General features: G+C 50.4%; 4 protein-coding genes across 6 annotated transcripts in view; 3 read left to right on the forward strand and 1 right to left on the reverse strand.

Annotated features, from left to right (window-relative positions):
* Positions 1 to 19,223, reverse strand: part of LOC133356975 (mitochondrial amidoxime reducing component 2-like) — a 35,298-nt gene that overhangs the window by 15,841 nt on the left and 234 nt on the right. Inside the window, exons 1-2 of one of the 3 annotated variants that reach the window (XM_061574709.1) lie at positions 18,595 to 18,712; positions 15,140 to 15,425 (exon numbers count right to left, since the gene is read on the reverse strand). In XM_061574709.1, coding sequence (XP_061430693.1) covers positions 15,140 to 15,417 — 278 coding nt within the window. In that variant the 5' untranslated portion in view covers positions 15,418 to 15,425; positions 18,595 to 18,712. Of the gene's footprint in view, positions 1 to 15,139; positions 15,426 to 16,368; positions 16,478 to 18,594; positions 18,713 to 19,223 lie in introns of those variants that run through there. The other 2 variants (XM_061574710.1, XM_061574708.1) reach the window with 2 other exon arrangements.
* On the forward strand, positions 313 to 771 carry LOC133356998 (vascular endothelial growth factor A-like). The gene has a single exon (XM_061574744.1). It carries the CDS (start codon positions 337 to 339, stop codon positions 769 to 771), a length of 435 nt encoding a protein of 144 aa, XP_061430728.1. The 5' UTR covers positions 313 to 336.
* Positions 9,822 to 10,709, forward strand: LOC133356996 (vascular endothelial growth factor A-like). The gene is made up of 2 exons (XM_061574742.1): positions 9,822 to 9,974; positions 10,428 to 10,709. The coding sequence occupies exons 1-2, from the start codon at positions 9,882 to 9,884 to the stop codon at positions 10,707 to 10,709; spliced, it is 375 nt and encodes a 124-aa protein (XP_061430726.1). The 5' UTR covers positions 9,822 to 9,881.
* LOC133357007 (vascular endothelial growth factor A-like) lies at positions 12,943 to 13,682 on the forward strand. The gene is made up of 2 exons (XM_061574749.1): positions 12,943 to 13,473; positions 13,662 to 13,682. The coding sequence occupies exons 1-2, from the start codon at positions 12,976 to 12,978 to the stop codon at positions 13,680 to 13,682; spliced, it is 519 nt and encodes a 172-aa protein (XP_061430733.1). The 5' UTR covers positions 12,943 to 12,975.

Below are 19,223 nucleotides of genomic sequence, written 5' to 3' on the forward strand. Positions count from 1 at the left end.
CCAAAATGAGCGGAAAGGTGATTTTCTTCATGGAGTCTGAAAAGATGGTGCTTGCCATCTTTTCAGACTCCATTAAGGGGAGGGGAGAGAGGGAGGGCAGGGAGGGGACAGAAGGAGAGGGGTGAAAGAAAAATGAGAGAGGGGAAGGAGTGTCGTGACCTCGCTGTGACCTCTCCGTGACCTCGTCTGTGTTGTGGCTACAAGTGGCTCATTGAGGGTGACCTTGAACTTTGCAGCTGTGGCACTCGCTGGGTGTGGACGTGTGGGACCAGCACAACGGCACCGGGCCAGCCCACGAGTGTTTCGTCTGGACAAAGTCATCTGAAGAATGGAGTGATGAAGTTTGACGAGGTGATGAGGCGGCGTTACTGCCAGCCGATGGAAACGGTGATCGACATCCTGCACGAGTATCCAGATGAGGTGGAGCACTTCTTCCGGCCGTCGTGCGTGCCGCTCTTACGCTGCTCTGGATGTTGCAACGACGAGAACCACGAATGTCTCCCCACAGAGACCGCCAACATTACTCTACGGGTTTATAAATTCAAACTACGCCACAATGCAGGTTATGGAGAAATGTCTTTTCAGCAGCGCACCAAATGTGAGCGGAGATCACGAGAACGACAAAAATCTCCCGACTTGTCCAAACCATGCGCGGAAAGGCCAGACCCTGACACCTGCAGGTGCTTGTGTAAGCGGTCAGTGGCACGTTGCAAACATCGGGGCCCAGAGCTGAATGAGCACAGCTGCAGGTGTGAAAGACCAAGGAGATGAAAATACCATCCCATCCGCCAACGCCGATGGAGAAGAAATCGCCCAGTGTCGTAAAGAAACTGGTGTTCATCTCCCGGCAGAGACGTACTTGCTCAGAGATGTATTTGCTCAGGATTTGTCTTGGTGTATTATCTGACATCTGCTGAGCTGACAGAAGTGGCACCAATATTCTCACAGTCGGAGCTATGGAACATTTTTGAGGGAGTGTATGGCTCAGAAGAGTGACTGCAGCTCTGTCAAGGTGGCAAAATGTGGAGGCAATTATAGCCTCCCTACTCAATTTTTAGCAGGACTTCAAGAGACACGGAAAGTCGTCATCTGGAAAGGAAAGGGATCAGGTACTTCCTGATCCAAATAACTACGTGGAAAGAAAACACACCTGGCAACAACTCCACTGACACATAATGCTGCAGATAGCCACAATAAATATGAATGGGTGTAGAGGTGCGGTCAAGAGACACTTTGTGCTGTCGCTCACAAAAATACACAAAGCCTCGGTGCTCTTTGTGCAAGAGACGTGTCTTACAACCAGCGAAGAAAATGAATGAGAAACAGAATGGAAAGGAGATTTGTTTTTCAGTCACCTTACTCATTATTCTTCAGGAGTGGCAACGTTATTTGCACCAGGGTTTACACCCACCGTAGTTAACCAAGTTGAGGTAGTAACGGGAAGAGCCCTCAACATAACAATCAAAATTAATGACAATTCTGTCCATCTCATAAACAACTATACACCCATCAATGATGCGGAATTTTTCCAATGCGTTACAGAACTATCTCAAAAACATCCCAAATGACGAGTATCTGCTTTTGGGGGATTTTAACTGTAGGCTGAATGTCCTCGACTGCACTGGCACCGAGCAGTGCAAAAGCAGTGTCCTGAACACCTTGCGGCAGGTGCTCCGCACGTACAGTCTCATAGACGTGTGGCGTACGCAACATCCGAAGCAGCAAGGTTTCACCTTTACAAGAACCCGAGCTGACAGGACACTGTCGCAGTCAAGGATTGACCGTTTTTACATCTCAAAAGACCTTAAAAATAGTGCAGTTTCATCCAGTATTCAGGCAGCACCACTCTCCAATCATCACCTTATACTACTGTAATGTGAGCGTAAACGGGGTTCGCTGCTGGGCTCTGGCCCAATCATACGGCCCGGGGTATTGGGGGGCGGAGCCCAGTATGGGGGGCGTATGGGAGGGCCCGCCGTTCACCTCGGGTCCAATCGGAAGCGAGGTGAACGGGGGTGGAGCAAGCAGGGCGCTATGGGAAGGCCGGATCTGACGGTCCGGAAGGGGAGGAGACAGGATCACGTGGTAAAGGGGATACAGGTGGGGGCCTGGAAGGGCTCCGGGTCAGTTGCTGGAGTGAAGAAGCTGGACCACGTTGGGTGGCCGGAGGGGATCCACGCCATCAGCCACGTGGCTGGAGGAGCTTCGGCACACCGTCGGCCAGCGGTGTGCGGAGTGGGGGAGTGGAAGGACTGACGAGGAAGCGCGTGCGGGGCGTGCGTGAGGAGACGCTGGTCCGCTGTCAGGGCCAGCGGGTTGCGAGCAAGAAGCTAAATATAAGTGCAACGGAGATCAGCAGTGTGTGATGAAGTCTTTTATTACACTACTTAAAATTAAAATACGAGGAGTCCCAAGGGGATCGGCATACTGGCATTTCAATAATGCCCTTTTTCAAGACACCACCTTCACTGATATTTTTGGGGTCTTCTGGGTGGAGTGGCAGGGAAAGAAAGATTGGTTTAATATCCTAACACAAGTGGGACATAGGGAAAGTACACATAAAAACACTGCATCAGTTGTATGCCTGGAGAAAAACTAAAAATATTGACCAAGACATTTGTGAGCTAGAGAACAGGGACCATAATTTAGAGCGAAGGTGGAAGGTTAAGGACAATCCAGGCCTACTTGAGGAATATGTGGAAACCCTAGAGTATCTAAAAGGGTTGCAGAAATAAAAGGCAAAAGGGGCATTTATTCGCTCTTGTTTTAAAGATACCCTTGATATGGACTCTTGCTCGACATTTTTCTTCTCATTAGGGAAGCAAAATTGTAGACGCAAAGCTACGGAGAATGTATTTGATGACAAGGGGCTCCTTGTTTCAAACAATAATCAAATAGCTACAACTGTAGCACAGTATTATGGAAATCTCTTTTCTCCAGAACATATATCCAGTGGCCCAGAGTGAAATCTGGAAGGACCTGCCTACTTTGGGCGAAGAAGACAGGGACCTTCTAGAAGAAGAGGTCAAACAAAGTGACAGACATGGCAGTGAGTGCCCTGGCCAGGAACAAATCCCCAGGGATTCATGGGCTGACGGGGAAGTTTTATCACCATTTTTGGCACTCCATACGCAAGGATTACAAAGCTGTTCTAGATGAAGCAGTGGAGACCAACGTCCTAGAGGAGAGCCGTGCTCACACTGATTCCAAAAAAGGGTGACCTCAGGTACCTCAAAAATTGGCGTCCAGTCTCAGTGCTGAGCACAGACTATAAGATTCTCACGAAAGCTGCGTCTGCAAGGCTTAAGGGGGTGCTGGCTCAGGTTAATGCCAATGACCAGGCATACACCGTTCCAGGAAGGACCATCCATGATGGGATTTTCCGAGTCAGAGATTTGATCAGTCTGTCGGAGCATTTGAACTTTCCGCTTGCCTTTCTCTCCCTTGATCAAGAGAAAGCATTTGAAAGGGTTGATCACCAGTATCTTCTTGGCACTATAAAAGCTTTTGGTTTTGGGATTCGCTTCATAGAATTAATTAGGTTGCTGTACAACATGGCTCATTGTCTAGTTAAAGTTAATGATGGACTAATTGCTATTATAGATTTCGAAAGAGGTATCAGGCAGGACTCTCCTACGTCAGGACAGCTCTACACCCTTGTCGTGGAGACTTTTCTGCATCTACTTCGACGCCGACTCACCGGACTGACTCTAAAGGAGCCCAGTATGAGAGTGACCCTCACAGCGTATGCCGATGACATTCTCCTTTTTTTATTGAGTTTTGACGACATGGAACGGCTGGACGAGTGCCAAGAGGTTCACTCCCGTGCGTCCTCCTCCAGGATGAACTGGGAGAAGTGCAGTGGGCTGCTTGTTGGGGAGTGGGACGAAGCCCGGTTCCTTCAGTTGGCCAAGACAATAACGTGGAGCAAAGAGCGTCTTCACAATCTCGGTGTGCTCCTGGGACACGGAGAAAAACCACTGCAGGAAAATTGGGATTTCTTGGAAGAGAAGGTGAGGAAACGACCGGAACCTTGGGGGCGCCTGTGCAAGTCTCTCACATTTAGAGGAAAAACCCTGGTGGTAAACCAGTTAATTGCATCCACCTTGTGGCACCGCTTCTTTTCCCTCACTCCACCCGCATACCTGATAGCGAAACTTCAGAGAATGATAGCTGCCTTCTTCTGGTCGCAGAGGAAGCACCGTGTGGCTGCTGGCATCTTGGCCTTGCCACTGCGGGAAGGCGGGCAAGGTCTGGTGTGTGTACGGAGCCAGCTCTCAACATTTCGTCTACAAGCCGTACAGAGGTTTCTCTACACGGCCCCATCACCCATGTAGTGTTCCACTGCATCTTTTATTCTAAATAACCTCAGGGGCCTTCAGTGCAGCAAGCAGCCCTTCTTTATGGACATTACGGGTATTCCACTCACGCGCATTCCCCACTTCTACAGGAGTATCCGACATACCTGGAGTTTCCTTGTCACTGTGAATAAACCTCGGTCAGCATCAGAATTAGCTCACGAGCCGCTGTTACGGAACTCCAACATGGCACTACCCTCTCTCGTGGGCCCTGCCGTGGAGAAACGCATGGTAGACGCACGTGTCACGAGGGTGGGCGATTTGGTGAGACCAAGCACAGAGGGGCAGTGGCTTCTCCCTAACGAGATAGCTGCAATGGCCGGAGGCATTCAGTGAGACTTGCTGCAAAACTCGTGAATTATGTGCGAAGGTCTTTCTCAACAGCAGTGGGGAGCGCATCTGCTGTGAGTACTGGTGACGAGTCAGCTAGCGGTGGCCCAGTGCCACCAAAACTGAATGTCGCCCCAGCAAGGAAGCACACTCAAATCTCTTCTTCACAGCAGCACTGGGGGCACACCTCAGGGAATGACCAGGAGGGGTGCTTCTCAGATGTAGACCGGAAGAAGCTGTACGCCCAAATGGTCGATTTCCACCACCGACAAATAATAACATCACGCAAAGGCTACGCTTGGAGGGAGACGATGCCTTGCAGTGATCACGTGAGGCCTCATTGGGAGCTGTTTTACTCCAATCCATCGTACAAGCGCCACGGTGGTCCGAACTGGAGCATTGCCCATGGGACTGTGACCACGTACACATTTCTGCAAGGGGTTTCTTCCCTGTGCGGATTATACAGCCACTGTCGCATCTTCAAAGCCCTGGTTTCTGCCTGGCTGGAATTTCGGTACGTTCAGTTGACAAGGGGGGGGGGGGGGGGGTGTCGCATCTTTCTTGACAAGTTGTACTACCGAGGGTGCTTTGTGTAATGTGACAAATGCAGGGGATCTGGTGATGGGTTTTTGAGGGCGGATTTTCTTGTTGGTGTCTAGGAACACAGTAGCACACAATTGCATTTATGTTACACGGGAAAACCGTGTATTATCTTTGATTTAAAAAAGGGGGCATAAAAGCAAAAAACAACATGATGAACGAAGCAAAGTGCCAAAAAACCGAGCATCTGTCTGCTTCTTCTGATAGTAAAAAAAACAGGAGGGAGGAGAGGGAGGGTGGGGAGGGAGGGGGGAGGGGAGGGAGTAGACGGAGGGAGGAGAAGGGTGAGAGAGAGAAATGAGAGAGAGGAAGGAGTGCCGTGACCTCGTCTGTGTTGTGGCTACAAGTGGCTCATTGAGGGCGCTGGCTGTGGACGTGTGGGACCAGCACAACGGCACCTGGCCAGCCCACGAGTGTTTCGTCTGGACAAAGTCATCTGAAGAATGGAGTGATTAAGTTTAACGAGGTGATGAGGCGGAGTTACTGCCAGCCGATGGAAACGGTGATCGACATCCTGCACGAGTATCCAGATGAGGTGGAGCACTTCTTCCGGCCGTCGTGCGTGCCGCTCTTACGCTGCTCTGGATGGTGTAACGACGAGAACCACGAATGTCTCCCCACAGAGACCGCCGTCGTGCGTGCCGCTCTTACGCTGCTCTGGATGCTGCAACGACGAGAACCACGAATGTCTCCCCACAGAGACCGCCGTAGTGCGTGCCGCTCTTACGCTGCTCTGGATGGTGTAATGACGAGAACCACGAATGTCTCCCCACAGAGACCGCCATAGTGCGTGCCGCTCTTACGCTGCTCTGGATGCTGCAATGACGAGAACCACGAATGTCTCCCCACAGAGACCGCCATAGTGCGTGCCGCTCTTACGCTGCTCTGGATGCTGCAATGACGAGAACCACGAATGTCTCCCCACAGAGACCGCCGTCGTGCGTGCCGCTCTTACGCTGCTCTGGATGGTGTAATGACGAGAACCACGAATGTCTCCCCACAGAGACCGCCGTAGTGCGTGCCGCTCTTACGCTGCTCTGGATGGTGTAACGACGAGAACCACGAATGTCTCCCCACAGAGACCGCCGTAGTGCGTGCCGCTCTTACGCTGCTCTGGATGGTGTAACGACGAGAACCACGAATGTCTCCCCACAGAGACCGCCGTCGTGCGTGTCGCTCTTACGCTGCTCTGGATGGTGTAATGACGAGAACCACGAATGTCTCCCCACAGAGACCGCCGTAGTGCGTGCCGCTCTTACGCTGCTCTGGATGCTGCAATGACGAGAACCACGAATGTCTCCCCACAGAGACCGCCGTAGTGCGTGCCGCTCTTACGCTGCTCTGGATGGTGTAATGACGAGAACCACGAATGTCTCCCCACAGAGACCGCCGTAGTGCGTGCCACTCTTACGCTGCTCTGGATGGTGTAACGACGAGAACCACGAATGTCTCCCCACAGAGACCGCCGTCGTGCGTGTCGCTCTTACGCTGCTCTGGATGGTGTAACGATGAGAACCACGAATGTCTCCCCACAGAGACCGCCGTCGTGCGTGTCGCTCTTACGCTGCTCTGGATGGTGTAACGACGAGAACCACGAATGTCTCCCCACAGAGACCGCCGTAGTGCGTGCCGCTCTTACGCTGCTCTGGATGGTGTGACGACGAGAACCACGAATGTCTCCCCACAGAGACCGCCGTCGTACGTGCCGCTCTTACGCTGCTCTGGATGTTGCAACGACGAGAACCACGAATGTCTCCCCACAGAGACCGCCGTCGTGCGTACCGCTCTTACGCTGCTCTGGATGGTGTAACGACGAGAACCACGAATGTCTCCCCACAGAGACCGCCGTAGTGCGTGCCGCTCTTACGCTGCTCTGGATGGTGTAACGACGAGAACCACGAATGTCTCCCCACAGAGACCGCCGTAGTGCGTGCCGCTCTTACGCTGCTCTGGATGGTGTAACGACGAGAACCACGAATGTCTCCCCACAGAGACCGCCGTAGTGCGTGCCGCTCTTACGCTGCTCTGGATGGTGTAACGACGAGAACCACGAATGTCTCCCCACAGAGACCGCCGTCGTGCGTGCCGCTCTTACGCTGCTCTGGATGTTGCAACGACGAGAACCACAAATGTCTCCCCACAGAGACCGCCAACATCACTCTACGGGTTTATAAATTCAAACTACGCCACAATGCAGGTTATGGAGAAATGTCTTTTCAGCAGCGCACCAAATGTGAGCGGAGATCACGAGAACGACAAAAATCTCCCGGCTTGTGCAAACCATGCGCGGAAAGGCCAGACCCTGACACCTGCAGGTGCTTGTGTATCCTGTCAGTGGCACGTTGCAAACATCGGGGCTAAGAGCTGAATGAGCACAGCTGCAGGTGTGAAAGACCAAGGAGATGAAAATACCATCCCATCCGCCAACGCCGATGGAGAAGAAATCGCCCAGTGTAGTAAACAAACTGGTGTTCATCTCCCGGCAGAGACGTACTTGCTCAGAGACGTACTTGCTCAGGATTTGTCTTGGTGTATTATCTGACATCTGCTGAGCTGACTGAAGTGGCACCAATATTCTCACAGTCGGAGCTATGGAACATTTTAGAGGGAGTGCATGGCTCAGAAGAGTGACTGCAGCTCTGTCAAGGTGGCAAAATGTGGAGGCAATTATAGCCTCCCTACTCAATATGGAGCAGGACTTCAAGAGACACGGAAAGTCGTCATTTGGAAAGGAAAGGGATCAGGTACTTCCTGAGCCGAATAACTACGTGGAAAGAAAACACACCTGGCAACATCTCCACTGACACATAATGCTGCAGATAGCCACAATTAATATTAATGGGTGTAGAGGTGCGGTCAAGAGACACTTTGTGCTGTCGCTCACAAAAAAAAACACAAAGCCTCGGTGCTCTTTGTGCAGGAGACGCATCTTACAACCAGCGAAGAAAATGAATGAGAAACAGAATGGAAAGGAGATTTGTTTTTCAGTCACATTACTCATTATTCTTCAGGAGTGGCAACGTTATTTGCACCAGGGTTTACACCCACCGTAGTTAACCAAGTTGAGGTAGTACCGGGAAGAGCCCTCAATGTAGCAATCAAACTTAATGACATTTCTGTCCACCTCATAAACATCTATACACCCATCAATGATGCGGGATTTTTCCAATGCGTTACAGAACTATCTCAAAAACATCCCAAATGACGAGTGTCTGCTTTTGGGGGATTTCAACTGTAGGCTGAATGTCCGACCGCACTGGCACCGAGCAGTGCAAAAGCAGTGTCCTGAACACCTTGCGGCAGGTGCTCCGCACGTACAGTCTCGTAGACGTGTGGCGGACGCAACATCCAAAGCAGCAAGGTTTCACCTTTACAAGAACCCGAGCTGACAGGACACTGTCGCAGTGAAGGATTGACCGTTTTTACATCTCAAAAGACCTTGAAAATAGTGCAGTTTCATCCAGTATTCAGACAGCACCACTGTCCAATCATTACCTTATACTACTGTAATGCGAGCGTAAACGGGGTTCACTGCTGGGCTCTGGCCCAATCATACGGCCTGGGGTATTGGGGGGCGGAGGGCCCGCCGTTCACCTCGGGTCCAATCGGAAGCGCGGTGAACGGGGGTGGAGCCAGCAGGGCGCTATGGGAAGGCCAGATCTGACGGTCCGGAAGGGGAGGAGACAGGATCACGTGGTGAAGGGGATATAGGTGGGGGCCCGGAAGGGCTCCGGGTCACTTGTTGGAGTGAAGAAGCTGAACCACGTTGGGTGGCCGGAGGAGATCCGCGCCATCAGCCACGTGGCTGGAGGAGCTTCGGCACACCGTCGGCCAGCAGCGTGCGGAGTGGGGGAGCGGAGGAGGCCTCATTGGGAGCTGTTTTACTCCAATCCATCGTACAAGCGCTACGGTGGTCCGAGCTGGAGCATTGCCCATGGGACTGTGACCACGTACACATTTCTGCAAGGGGTTTCTTCCCTGTGCGGATTATACAGCCATTGTCGCATCTTCAAGGCCCTGGTTTCTGCCTGGCTGGAATTTCGGTACGTTCAGTTGACAGGGGGGGGGGGGGGGGGGGGTGTCGCATCTTTCTTGACACGTTGTACTACCGAGGGTGCTTTGTGTAATGTGACACATGCAGGGGATCTGGTGATGGGTTTTTGAGGGCGGATTTTCTTGTTGGTGTCTAGGAACACAGTAGCACACAATTGCATTTATGTTACACGGAAAAACCGTGTATTATCTTTGATTTAAAAAAGGGGGAATGAAAGCAAAAAACAACATGATGAACAAAGCAAAGTGCCGAAAAACCGAGCATCTTTCTGCTTCTTCTGATAGTAAAAAACAGGAGGGAGGGGAGGGAGGGTGGGGAGGGAGGGGGGAGGGAGTAGACGGAGGGAGGAGAGGGGTGAGAGAGAGAAATGAGAGAGAGGAAGGAGTGCTGTGACCTCGTCTGTGTTGTGGCTACAAGTGGCTCATTGAGGGTGCTGGCTCTGGACGTGTGGGACCAGCACAACGGCACCGGGCCAGCCCACGAGTGTTTCGTCTGGACAAAGTCATCTGAAGAATGGAGTGATTAAGTTTAACGAGGTGATGAGGCGGAGTTACTGCCAGCCGATGGAAACGGTGATCGACATCCTGCACGAGTATCCAGATGAGGTGGAGCACTTCTTCCGGCCGTCGTGCGTGCCGCTCTTACGCTGCTCTGGATGGTGTAACGACGAGAACCACGAATGTCTCCCCACAGAGACCGCCGTCGTGCGTGTCGCTCTTACGCTGCTCTGGATGGTGTAATGACGAGAACCACGAATGTCTCCCCACAGAGACCGCCGTAGTGCGTGCCGCTCTTACGCTGCTCTGGATGGTGTAACGACGAGAACCACGAATGTCTCCCCACAGAGACCGCCGTAGTGCGTGTCGCTCTTACGCTGCTCTGGATGCTGCAATGACGAGAACCACGAATGTCTCCCCACAGAGACCGCCGTAGTGCGTGCCGCTCTTACGCTGCTCTGGATGGTGTAACGATGAGAACCACGAATGTCTCCCCACAGAGACCGCCGTCGTGCGTGCCGCTCTTACGCTGCTCTGGATGCTGCAACGACGAGAACCACGAATGTCTCCCCACAGAGACCGCCGTAGTGCGTGCCGCTCTTACGCTGCTCTGGATGCTGTAATGACGAGAACCACGAATGTCTCCCCACAGAGACCGCCAACATCACTCTACGGGTTTATGAATTCAAACTACGCCACAATACAGGTTATGGAGAAATGTCTTTTCAGCAGCGCACCAAATGTGAGCGGAGATCACGAGAACGACAAAAATCTCCCGGCTTGTGCAAACCATGCGCGGAAAGGCCAGACCCTGACACCTGCAGGTGCTTGTGTATCCTGTCAGTGGCACATTGCAAACATCAGGGCTAAGAGCTGAATGAGCACAGCTGCAGGTGTGAAAGACCAAGGAGATGAAAATACCATCCTATCCGCCAACGCCGATGGAGAAGAAATCGCCCAGTGTAGTAAACAAACTGGTGTTCATCTCCCGGTAGAGACGTACTTTCTCAGAGACGTACTTGCTCAGGATTTGTCTTGGTGTATTATCTGACATCTGCTGAGCTGACTGAAGTGGCACCAATATTCTCACAGTCGGAGCTATGGAATATTTTAGAGGGAGTGCATGGCTCAGAAGAGTGACTGCAGCTCTGTCAAGGTGGCAAAATGTGCAGGCAATTATAACCTCCCTACTCAATATTGAGCAGGACTTCAAGAGACACGGAACGTCGTCATTTGGAAAGGAAAGGGATCAGGTACTTCTTGAGCCAATAACTACGTGGAAAGAAAACACACCTGGCAACATCTCCACTGATACATAATGCTGCAGATAGCCACAATTAATATGAATGGGTGTAGAGGTGCGGTCAAGAGACACTTTGTGCTGTCGCTCGCAAAAAAAGCACAAAGCCTCAGTGCTCTTTGTGCAGGAGACGCATCTTACAACCAGCGAAGAAAATTTATGAGAAACAGACTGGAAAGGAGATTTGTTTTCCAGTCACATTACTCATTATTCTTCAGGAGTGGCAACGTTATTTGCACCAGGGTTTACACCCACCGTAGTTAACCAAGTTGAGGTAGTACCGGGAAGAGCCCTCAACGTAGCAATCAAACTTAATGACATTTCTGTCCACCTCATAAATATCTATACACCCATCAATGATGCGGAATTTTTCCAATGTGTTACAGAACTATCTCAAAAACATCCCAAATGACGAGTATCTGCTTTTGGGGGATTTTAACTGTAGGCTGAATGTCCTCGACCGCACTGGCACCGAGCAGTGCAAAAGCAGTGTCCTGAACACTTTGCGGCAGGTGCTCCGCACGTACAGTCTCATAGACATGTGGCGGACGCAACATCCAAAGCAGCAAGGTTTCACCTTTACAAGAACCCGAGCTGACAGGACACTGTCGCAGTCAAGGATTGACCGTTTTTACATCTCAAAAGACCTTGAAAATAGTGCAGTTTCATCCAGTATTCAGGCAGCACCACTGTCCAATCATCACCTTATACTACTGTAATGCGAGCGTAAACGGGGTTCGCTGCTGGGCTCTGGCCCAATCATACGGCCCGGGGTATTGGGGGGCGGAGCCCAGTATGGGGGGCGTATGGGAGGGCCCGCCGTTCACCTCGGGTCCAATCGGAAGCGAGGTGAATGGGGGCGGAGCCAACAGGGCGCTATGGGAAGGCCGGATCTGACGGTCCGGAAGGGGAGGAGACAGGATCACGTGGTAAAGGGGATACAGGTGGGGGCCCGGAAGGGCTCCGGGTCAGTTGCTGGAGTGAAGAAGCTGGACCACGTTGGGTGGCCGGAGGGGATCCGCGCCATCAGCCACGTGGCTGGAGGAGCTTCGGCACACCGTCGGCCAGCGGTGTGCGGAGTGGGGGAGCGGAGGAGGCCTCATTGGGAGCTGTTTTACTCCAATCCATCGTACAAGCGCCACGGTGGTCCGAGCTGGAGCATTGCCCATGGGACTGTGACCACGTACACATTTCTGCAAGGGGTTTCTTCCCTGTGCGGATTATACAGCCATTGTCGCATCTTCAAGGCCCTGGTTTCTACCTGGCTGGAATTTCAGTACGTTCAGTTGACAGGGGGGGGGGGGTGTCGCATCTTTCTTGACACGTTGGACTACCGAGGGTACTTTGTGTAATGTGACACATGCAGGGGATCTGGTGATGGGTTTTTGAGGGCGGATTTTCTTGTTGGTGTCTAGGAACACAGTAGCACATAATTGCATTTATGTTACACGGGAAAACCGTGTATTATCTTTGATTTAAAAAAGGGGGCATAAAAGCAAAAAAACGACATGATGAACGAAGCAAAGTGCCGAAAAACCGAGCATCTTTCTGCTTCTTCTAATAGTAAAAAACAGGAGGGAGGGGAGGGGAGGGAGGGGGGAGGGGACAGAGGGAGAGGGGTGAGAGAGAGAAATGAGAGAGGGGAAGGAGTGCCGTGACCTCGCCGTGACCTCGCCGTGACCTCGTCTGTGTTGTGGCTACAAGTGGTTCATTGAGGGCGACCTTGAACTTTGCAGCTGTGGCACTCGCTGGCTGTGGACGTGTGGGACCAGCACAACGGCACCGGGCCAGCCCACGAGTGTTTCGTCTGGACAAAGTCATCTGAAGAATGGAGTGATGAAGTTTGACGAGGTGATGAGGCGGAGTTACTGCCAGCCGATGGAAACGGTGATCGACATCCTGCACGAGTATCCAGATGAGGTGGAGCACTTCTTCCGGCCGTCGTGCGTGCCGCTCTTACGCTGCTCTGGATGGTGTAACGATGAGAACCACGAATGTCTCCCCACAGAGACCGCCAACATCACTCTACGGGTTTATAAATTCAAACTACGCCACAATGCAGGTTATGGAGAAATGTCTTTTCAGCAGCGCACCAAATGTGAGCGGAGATCACGAGAACGACAAAAATCTCCCGGCTTGTGCAAACCATGCGCGGAAAGGCCAGACCCTGACACCTGCAGGTGCTTGTGTATCCTGTCAGTGGCACGTTGCAAACATCGGGGCCCAGAGCTGAATGAGCACAGCTGCAGGTGTGAAAGACCAAGGAGATTGGAAACACCATCCCATCCGCCAACGCCGATGGAGAAGAAATCGCCCAGTGTAGTAAAGAAGCTGGTGTCCATCTCCCGGCAGAGACGTACTTGCTCAGAGACGTACTTGCTCAAGATCTGTCTTGGTGCATTATCTGGTGTTCATCTCCCGGCAGAGACGTACTTGCTCAGAGATGTACTTGCTCAAGATTTGTCTTGGTGCATTATCTTCCCGGCGTTCTTTCACTTGATGGACGCCATGTGTGCCCACAGGAGTCGGCTCAGCGTGCATGAGACTCGTTCCTCTGGTGTCTGAAGCAACAGTTGAGCACTATTGTGGTGTAATAAAGTAATGACAACACAAAAAGGACGTATAAATGACCACGTGGTATCACATATTTTTCAGATATCCATATCGCATGCAACATCATTAAACAGCAGGAATCACCCAAAGCATTTTATAAATGAGCAAAATGCATGACAACTGGAATATCGGTTGCAAAATTTGTCACGGATAATAAATTTACTATTTTGACATTAGAAAAGGAGGGAGAGGCAAGAGAGGGAAGGAGAGGCAGGAGAGGGAGGGGAGAGAGAGGGGAGGTTTGGTGGGGGTTGGGGGGTGATTTTAAATGGATGGCTCAATTTAAAATCACATAACTCGACTCTCGTGCCATAAAGTGAATGTCACAACATCGTAACATCGTCACATTTTATCAATTGATCAACATCGGTCTATCATTCAAAAGCAAAACATTTCAGCTCTGGTTTCATTGTTCTAGTTTTTATTATTATTAAATACTGAGAGACAGAAAGAGGAACACGTGGACAAGAGTGCGTGTGCAGGTTAATGCCGTCACTTAAACTATTCAGAAGAGCATGTGGGCTTGGGCAGGACATTTCGCTCGAAGGGATGATGTCCGATGGTCAAGGCTAATGACTGAGTGACAGCCAAGGAATGGAACGCGAGAGAGTACATCTGCGAAAGAGACAGCGTTGAAATCTGCTCATGGGCACGTGTTTTATGTGGATTTTATCGTAGTATCGTGTCAGATGGCAACAGCATGGTGTGGAGAGGCCTGCATCCAGCAGTGGATTGGACATCGGCGAAAAGAGCTTTACGGTGCCTCGGATTCCTCCAGTGTAAATAAATATACCGATTAATCAAGGCCAAAAAAACAGAGGGGAGAGGGAGGGAGGCAGGAGAGAGGGAGGTGTCTAACAAACAAAGGTCGCAACCGGGTACCCGATACCCGTACCCTACCCGATACCCGGCTACCCGTACCCGGCCGGGTACGGGTAGCCGTTTGCGACCCTGGTGCGGCCGGGTACGGGTAGATCGTGAGTCACTGGTGAGTCACCGTTTGTCACTCATTTCCCAACGTCTTGTCTCTTCTCACAAAGTTCCTAGAATCAACCCACCCGCGCCTGCAACATGGCTTCATCCCAGAGGTCGCAATCAGGTACCCGATACCCGGCCGGGAATGGGTAGGGTACGGCCGGGTACGGGTACCCGTTTGCGACCCTGGTGCGGCCGGGTACAGGTAAGGAATCAAAACTCGTTTGCGACCTCTGCTAACAAAGCCACTGGGTCACTCCACAATTGGGTAGAAGTGCACCCTTCAAAATGCCCCCGTGTGTGCGTGTCAGTGTGAACGCCTCCGTGTGACGTCTCCGTGCGAACGCCCCTTCAATGAGCCCACTGACCCCGTTCCACGCCGTGACCCCATCCCCCTTGACCCCCAACTCGCCTGTCGCTCACGGGCCCGAGAGACATGCCCCTGGGTCCGCACGTAGCCTCGGTGAGCGCCAGCGGACGGCACGACTTGACGGGGAAGAGCGCCAGGGCGGAGACCGTGCCCACACGCAGCCTCGTCTCACTCCTCCTCTTGCTCAGCCACAGCCAGAGGCCCCCCACGGCCAGGGAAGTTCCCACGGCCCCCCACGCCACCCAGCGCCAACTCCAACCACCGCCATCAGCGGTAGCGGCAGCGGTGATGCCATGACCCCGACTCCAGATCATCATCATCGTCGTCTCTGGGTTGGGCGAGATGGAATTGGTGTTCATGGTCGCGAGGTGGTGGTTGGTGGTGGTGGTGGTGATGGCTGTGGACGGCATTATAATGCACGTGATCGGAGGATGGGCGAGTGTGTTGGGTGGGTGACTGTGTGAGTGACTGTGTGAGTGACTGTGTGAGTGGGTGAGTGACTATATGAGTGGGTGAGTGACTGTGTGAGTGACTATGTGAGTGGGTGAGTGACTGTGTGAGTGGGTGACTGACTGTGTGAGTGGGTGAGTGACTGTGTGAGTGACTATGTGAGTGGGTGAGTGACTGTGTGAGTGGGTGACTGACTGTGTGAGTGGGTGAGTGACTATATGAGTGGGTGAGTGACTGTGTGAGTGACTATCTGAGTGGGTGAGTGACTGTGTGAGTGGGTGAGTGACTGTATGAGTGGGTGAGTGACTATATGAGTGGGTGAGTGACTGTGTGAGTGACTATGTGAGTGGGTGAGTGACTGTGTGAGTGGGTGAGTGACTGTGTGAGTGGGTGAGTGACTGTGTGAGTGGGTGAGTAACTATGTGAGTGGGTGAGTGACTATGTGAGTGGGTGAGTGACTGTGTGAGTGGGTGAGTGACTGTGTGAGTGGGTGAGTGACTACGTGAGTGGGTGGGTGAGTGACTGTGTGAGTGGGTGGGTGAGTGACTGTGTGAGTGGGTGAGTGACTGTGTGAGTGGGTGAGTGACTGTGTGAGTGGGTGGGTGAGTGACTGTGTGAGTGGGTGGGTGAGTGACTGTGAGAGTGGGTGAGTGACTGTGTGACTGTGTGAGTGGGTGGGTGAGTGACTGTGTGAGTGGGTGGGTGAGTGACTGTGAGAGTGGGTGAGTGACTGTGCGAGTGAGTGACTATGTGAGTGGGTGAGTGAGTGAGTGACTATGTGAGTCGATGTGTGTGTACGTTGAACTTCGTTGCCACCGCACGTTTAAGCCAACCGAGCCAACCGGAGGTGCTAAGACACGAGGAAGGATCCCAGAGAGAGAGAAAGCGAGATGCGAGAGTGTGCCCTACACAGCGTGTGTTGGGGTCTAACGCGCCTGAGATCTGATAGAGGCCGCAGAAGCAACGTAAGCATTGGTGGAAGAACCACGAGCGGAGTACACGAGGGGGCTAGATTATAAACTAGAGTGTAAACTAGAGTATAAACTAGAGTGTAAACTAAAATATAAACTAGAATATAAACTAGAGTATCCACTAGAGTGTGAACTAGAGTGTGAACTAGAGTATAAACTAGAGTGTAAACTAGAGTATAAACTAGAATATAAACTAGAATATAAACTAGAGTATAAACTAGAATATAAACTAGAATATAAACTAGAATATAAACTAGAGTATAAACTAGAGTGTAAACTAGAATATAAACTAGAATATAAACTAGAGTATCCACTAGAATATAAACTAGAGTGTGAACTAGAGTGTGAACTAGAGTATAAACTAGAGTGTAAACTAGAATGTAAACTAGAATATAAACTAGAGTATCCACTAGAGTATCCACTAGAGTGTGAACTAGAGTGTGAACTAGAGTATAAACTAGAGTGTAAACTAGAATGTAAACTAGAATGTAAACTAGAGTATCCACTAGAATATAAACTAGAGTGTGAACTAGAGTGTGAACTAGAGTATAAACTAGAGTGTAAACTAGAATGTAAACTAGAATATAAACTAGAGTATCCACTAGAATATAAACTAGAGTGTGAACTAGAGTGTAAACTAGAGTATAAAATAGAGTGTAAACTAGAATGTAAACTAGAATATAAACTAGAGTATCCACTAGAATATAAACTAGAGTGTGAACTAGAGTGTGAACTAGAGTATAAACTAGAGTGTAAACTAGAATGTAAACTAGAATATAAACTAGAGTATCCACTAGAATATAAACTAGAGTGTGAACTAGAGTGTGAACTAGAGTGTGAACTAGAGTATAAACTAGAGTGTAAACTAGAATGTAAACTAGAGTATCCACTAGAGTATCCACTAGAGTATCCACTAGAGTATCCACTAGAGTGTGAACTAGAGTGTGAACTAGAGTATAAACTAGAGTGTAAACTAGAATGTAAACTAGAATATAAACTAGAGTATCCACTAGAATATAAACTAGAGTGTGAACTAGAGTGTGAACTAGAGTATAAACTAGAGTGTAAACTAGAGTGTAAACTAGAATGTAAACTAGAGTATCCACTAGAGTATCCACTAGAGTATCCACTAGAGTGTGAACTAGAGTGTGAACTAGAGTATAAACTAGAGTGTAAACTAGAATGTAAACTAGAATATAAACTAGAGTATCCACTAGAATATAAACTAGAGTGTGAACTAGAGTGTGAACTAGAGTATAAACTAGAGTGTAAACTAGAATATAAACTAGAATATAAACTAGAGTATCCACTAGAGTGTGAACTAGAGTGTAAACTAGAGTATAAACTAGAGTGTAAACTAGAATGTAAACTAGAATATAAACTAGAGTATCCACTAGAATATAAACTAGAGTGTGAACTAGAGTGTGAACTAGAGTATAAACTAGAGTGTAAACTAGAATGTAAACTAGAATATAAACTAGAGTATCCACTAGAATATAAACTAGAGTGTGAACTAGAGTGTAAACTAGAGTATAAACTAGAGTGTAAACTAGAATGTAAACTAGAATATAAACTAGAGTATCCACTAGAATATAAACTAGAGTGTGAACTAGAGTGTGAACTAGAGTATAAACTAGAGTGTAAACTAGAATGTAAACTAGAATATAAACTAGAGTATCCACTAGAATATAAACTAGAGTGTGAACTAGAGTGTGAACTAGAGTATAAACTAGAGTGTAAACTAGAATGTAAACTAGAGTATCCACTAGAGTATCCACTAGAGTATCCACTAGAGTGTGAACTAGAGTGTGAACTAGAGTATAAACTAGAGTGTAAACTAGAATGTAAACTAGAATATAAACTAGAGTATCCACTAGAATATAAACTAGAGTGTGAACTAGAGTGTGAACTAGAGTATAAACTAGAGTGTAAACTAGAATGTAAACTAGAATGTAAACTAGAGTATCCACTAGAGTATCCACTAGAGTGTGAACTAGAGCATAAACTAGAGTATAAACTAGAGTACGTAGTAGAGTATAAACTAAAGAAAATCCACGTGTGGATCGTTTCACGTACCCGCCTGAGGCACCTCGCAGCTGATCGCAGCACTCCGAGTGGACTTTGTAGCACAGTGCGCGTGCGTGTGTGTACAGTGCGCGTGCGTGCGTGTGTACAGTGCGCGTGCGTGCGTGTGTACAGTGCGCGTGCGTGCGTGTGTACAGTGCGCGCGCGTGTGTGTGTACAGTGCGCGCGCGTGCGTACAGTGCGCGTGTGTGTGTACAGAGCGCGTGCGTGTGTGTGTACAGTGCGCGCGCGTGTATGTGTACAGTGCGCGCGCGTGCGTGTGTACAGTGCGCGTGCGTGTGTGTACAGTGCGCGTGCGTGCGTGTGTACAGTGCGCGTGCGTGTGTGTACAGTGCGCGTGCGTGTGTACAGTGCGCGTGCGTGTGTGTACAGTGCGCGCGCGTGCGTGTGTACAGTGCGCGTGCGTGTGTGTACAGTGCGCGTGCGTGTGTGTACAGTGCGCGTGCGTGCGTGTGTACAGTGCGCGTGCGTGCGTGTGTACAGTGCGCGCGCGTGTGTGTGTACAGTGCGCGCGCGTGCGTACAGTGCGCGTGTGTGTGTACAGAGCGCGTGCGTGTGTGTGTACAGTGCGCGCGCGTGTATGTGTACAGTGCGCGCGCGTGCGTGTGTACAGTGCGCGT

The sequence above is a fragment of the Lethenteron reissneri genome, chromosome 56 (genome assembly GCF_015708825.2).
Source record: "Lethenteron reissneri isolate LAM-NWPU_2019-01 chromosome 56, ASM1570882v1, whole genome shotgun sequence".
Taxonomy (NCBI): Eukaryota; Metazoa; Chordata; class Hyperoartia; order Petromyzontiformes; family Petromyzontidae; genus Lethenteron; species Lethenteron reissneri.

Excerpts from the sequence above, each read along its gene's own strand:
- LOC133357007 (XM_061574749.1), top strand. The coding sequence starts at position 12,976 with ATGAAGTTTGACGAGGTGATGAGGCGGAGTTACTGCCAGCCGATGGAA. Across the intron at positions 13,474-13,661 it reads CCAGTGTAGTAAAGAAGCTG|GAGTCGGCTCAGCGTGCATG; the intron begins GTGTCCATCTCC and ends GTGTGCCCACAG.
- LOC133356996 (XM_061574742.1), top strand. The coding sequence starts at position 9,882 with ATGAGGCGGAGTTACTGCCAGCCGATGGAAACGGTGATCGACATCCTG. Across the intron at positions 9,975-10,427 it reads ACTTCTTCCGGCCGTCGTGC|TGCGTGCCGCTCTTACGCTG; the intron begins GTGCCGCTCTTA and ends AGACCGCCGTAG.
- LOC133356998 (XM_061574744.1), top strand. The coding sequence starts at position 337 with ATGAAGTTTGACGAGGTGATGAGGCGGCGTTACTGCCAGCCGATGGAA.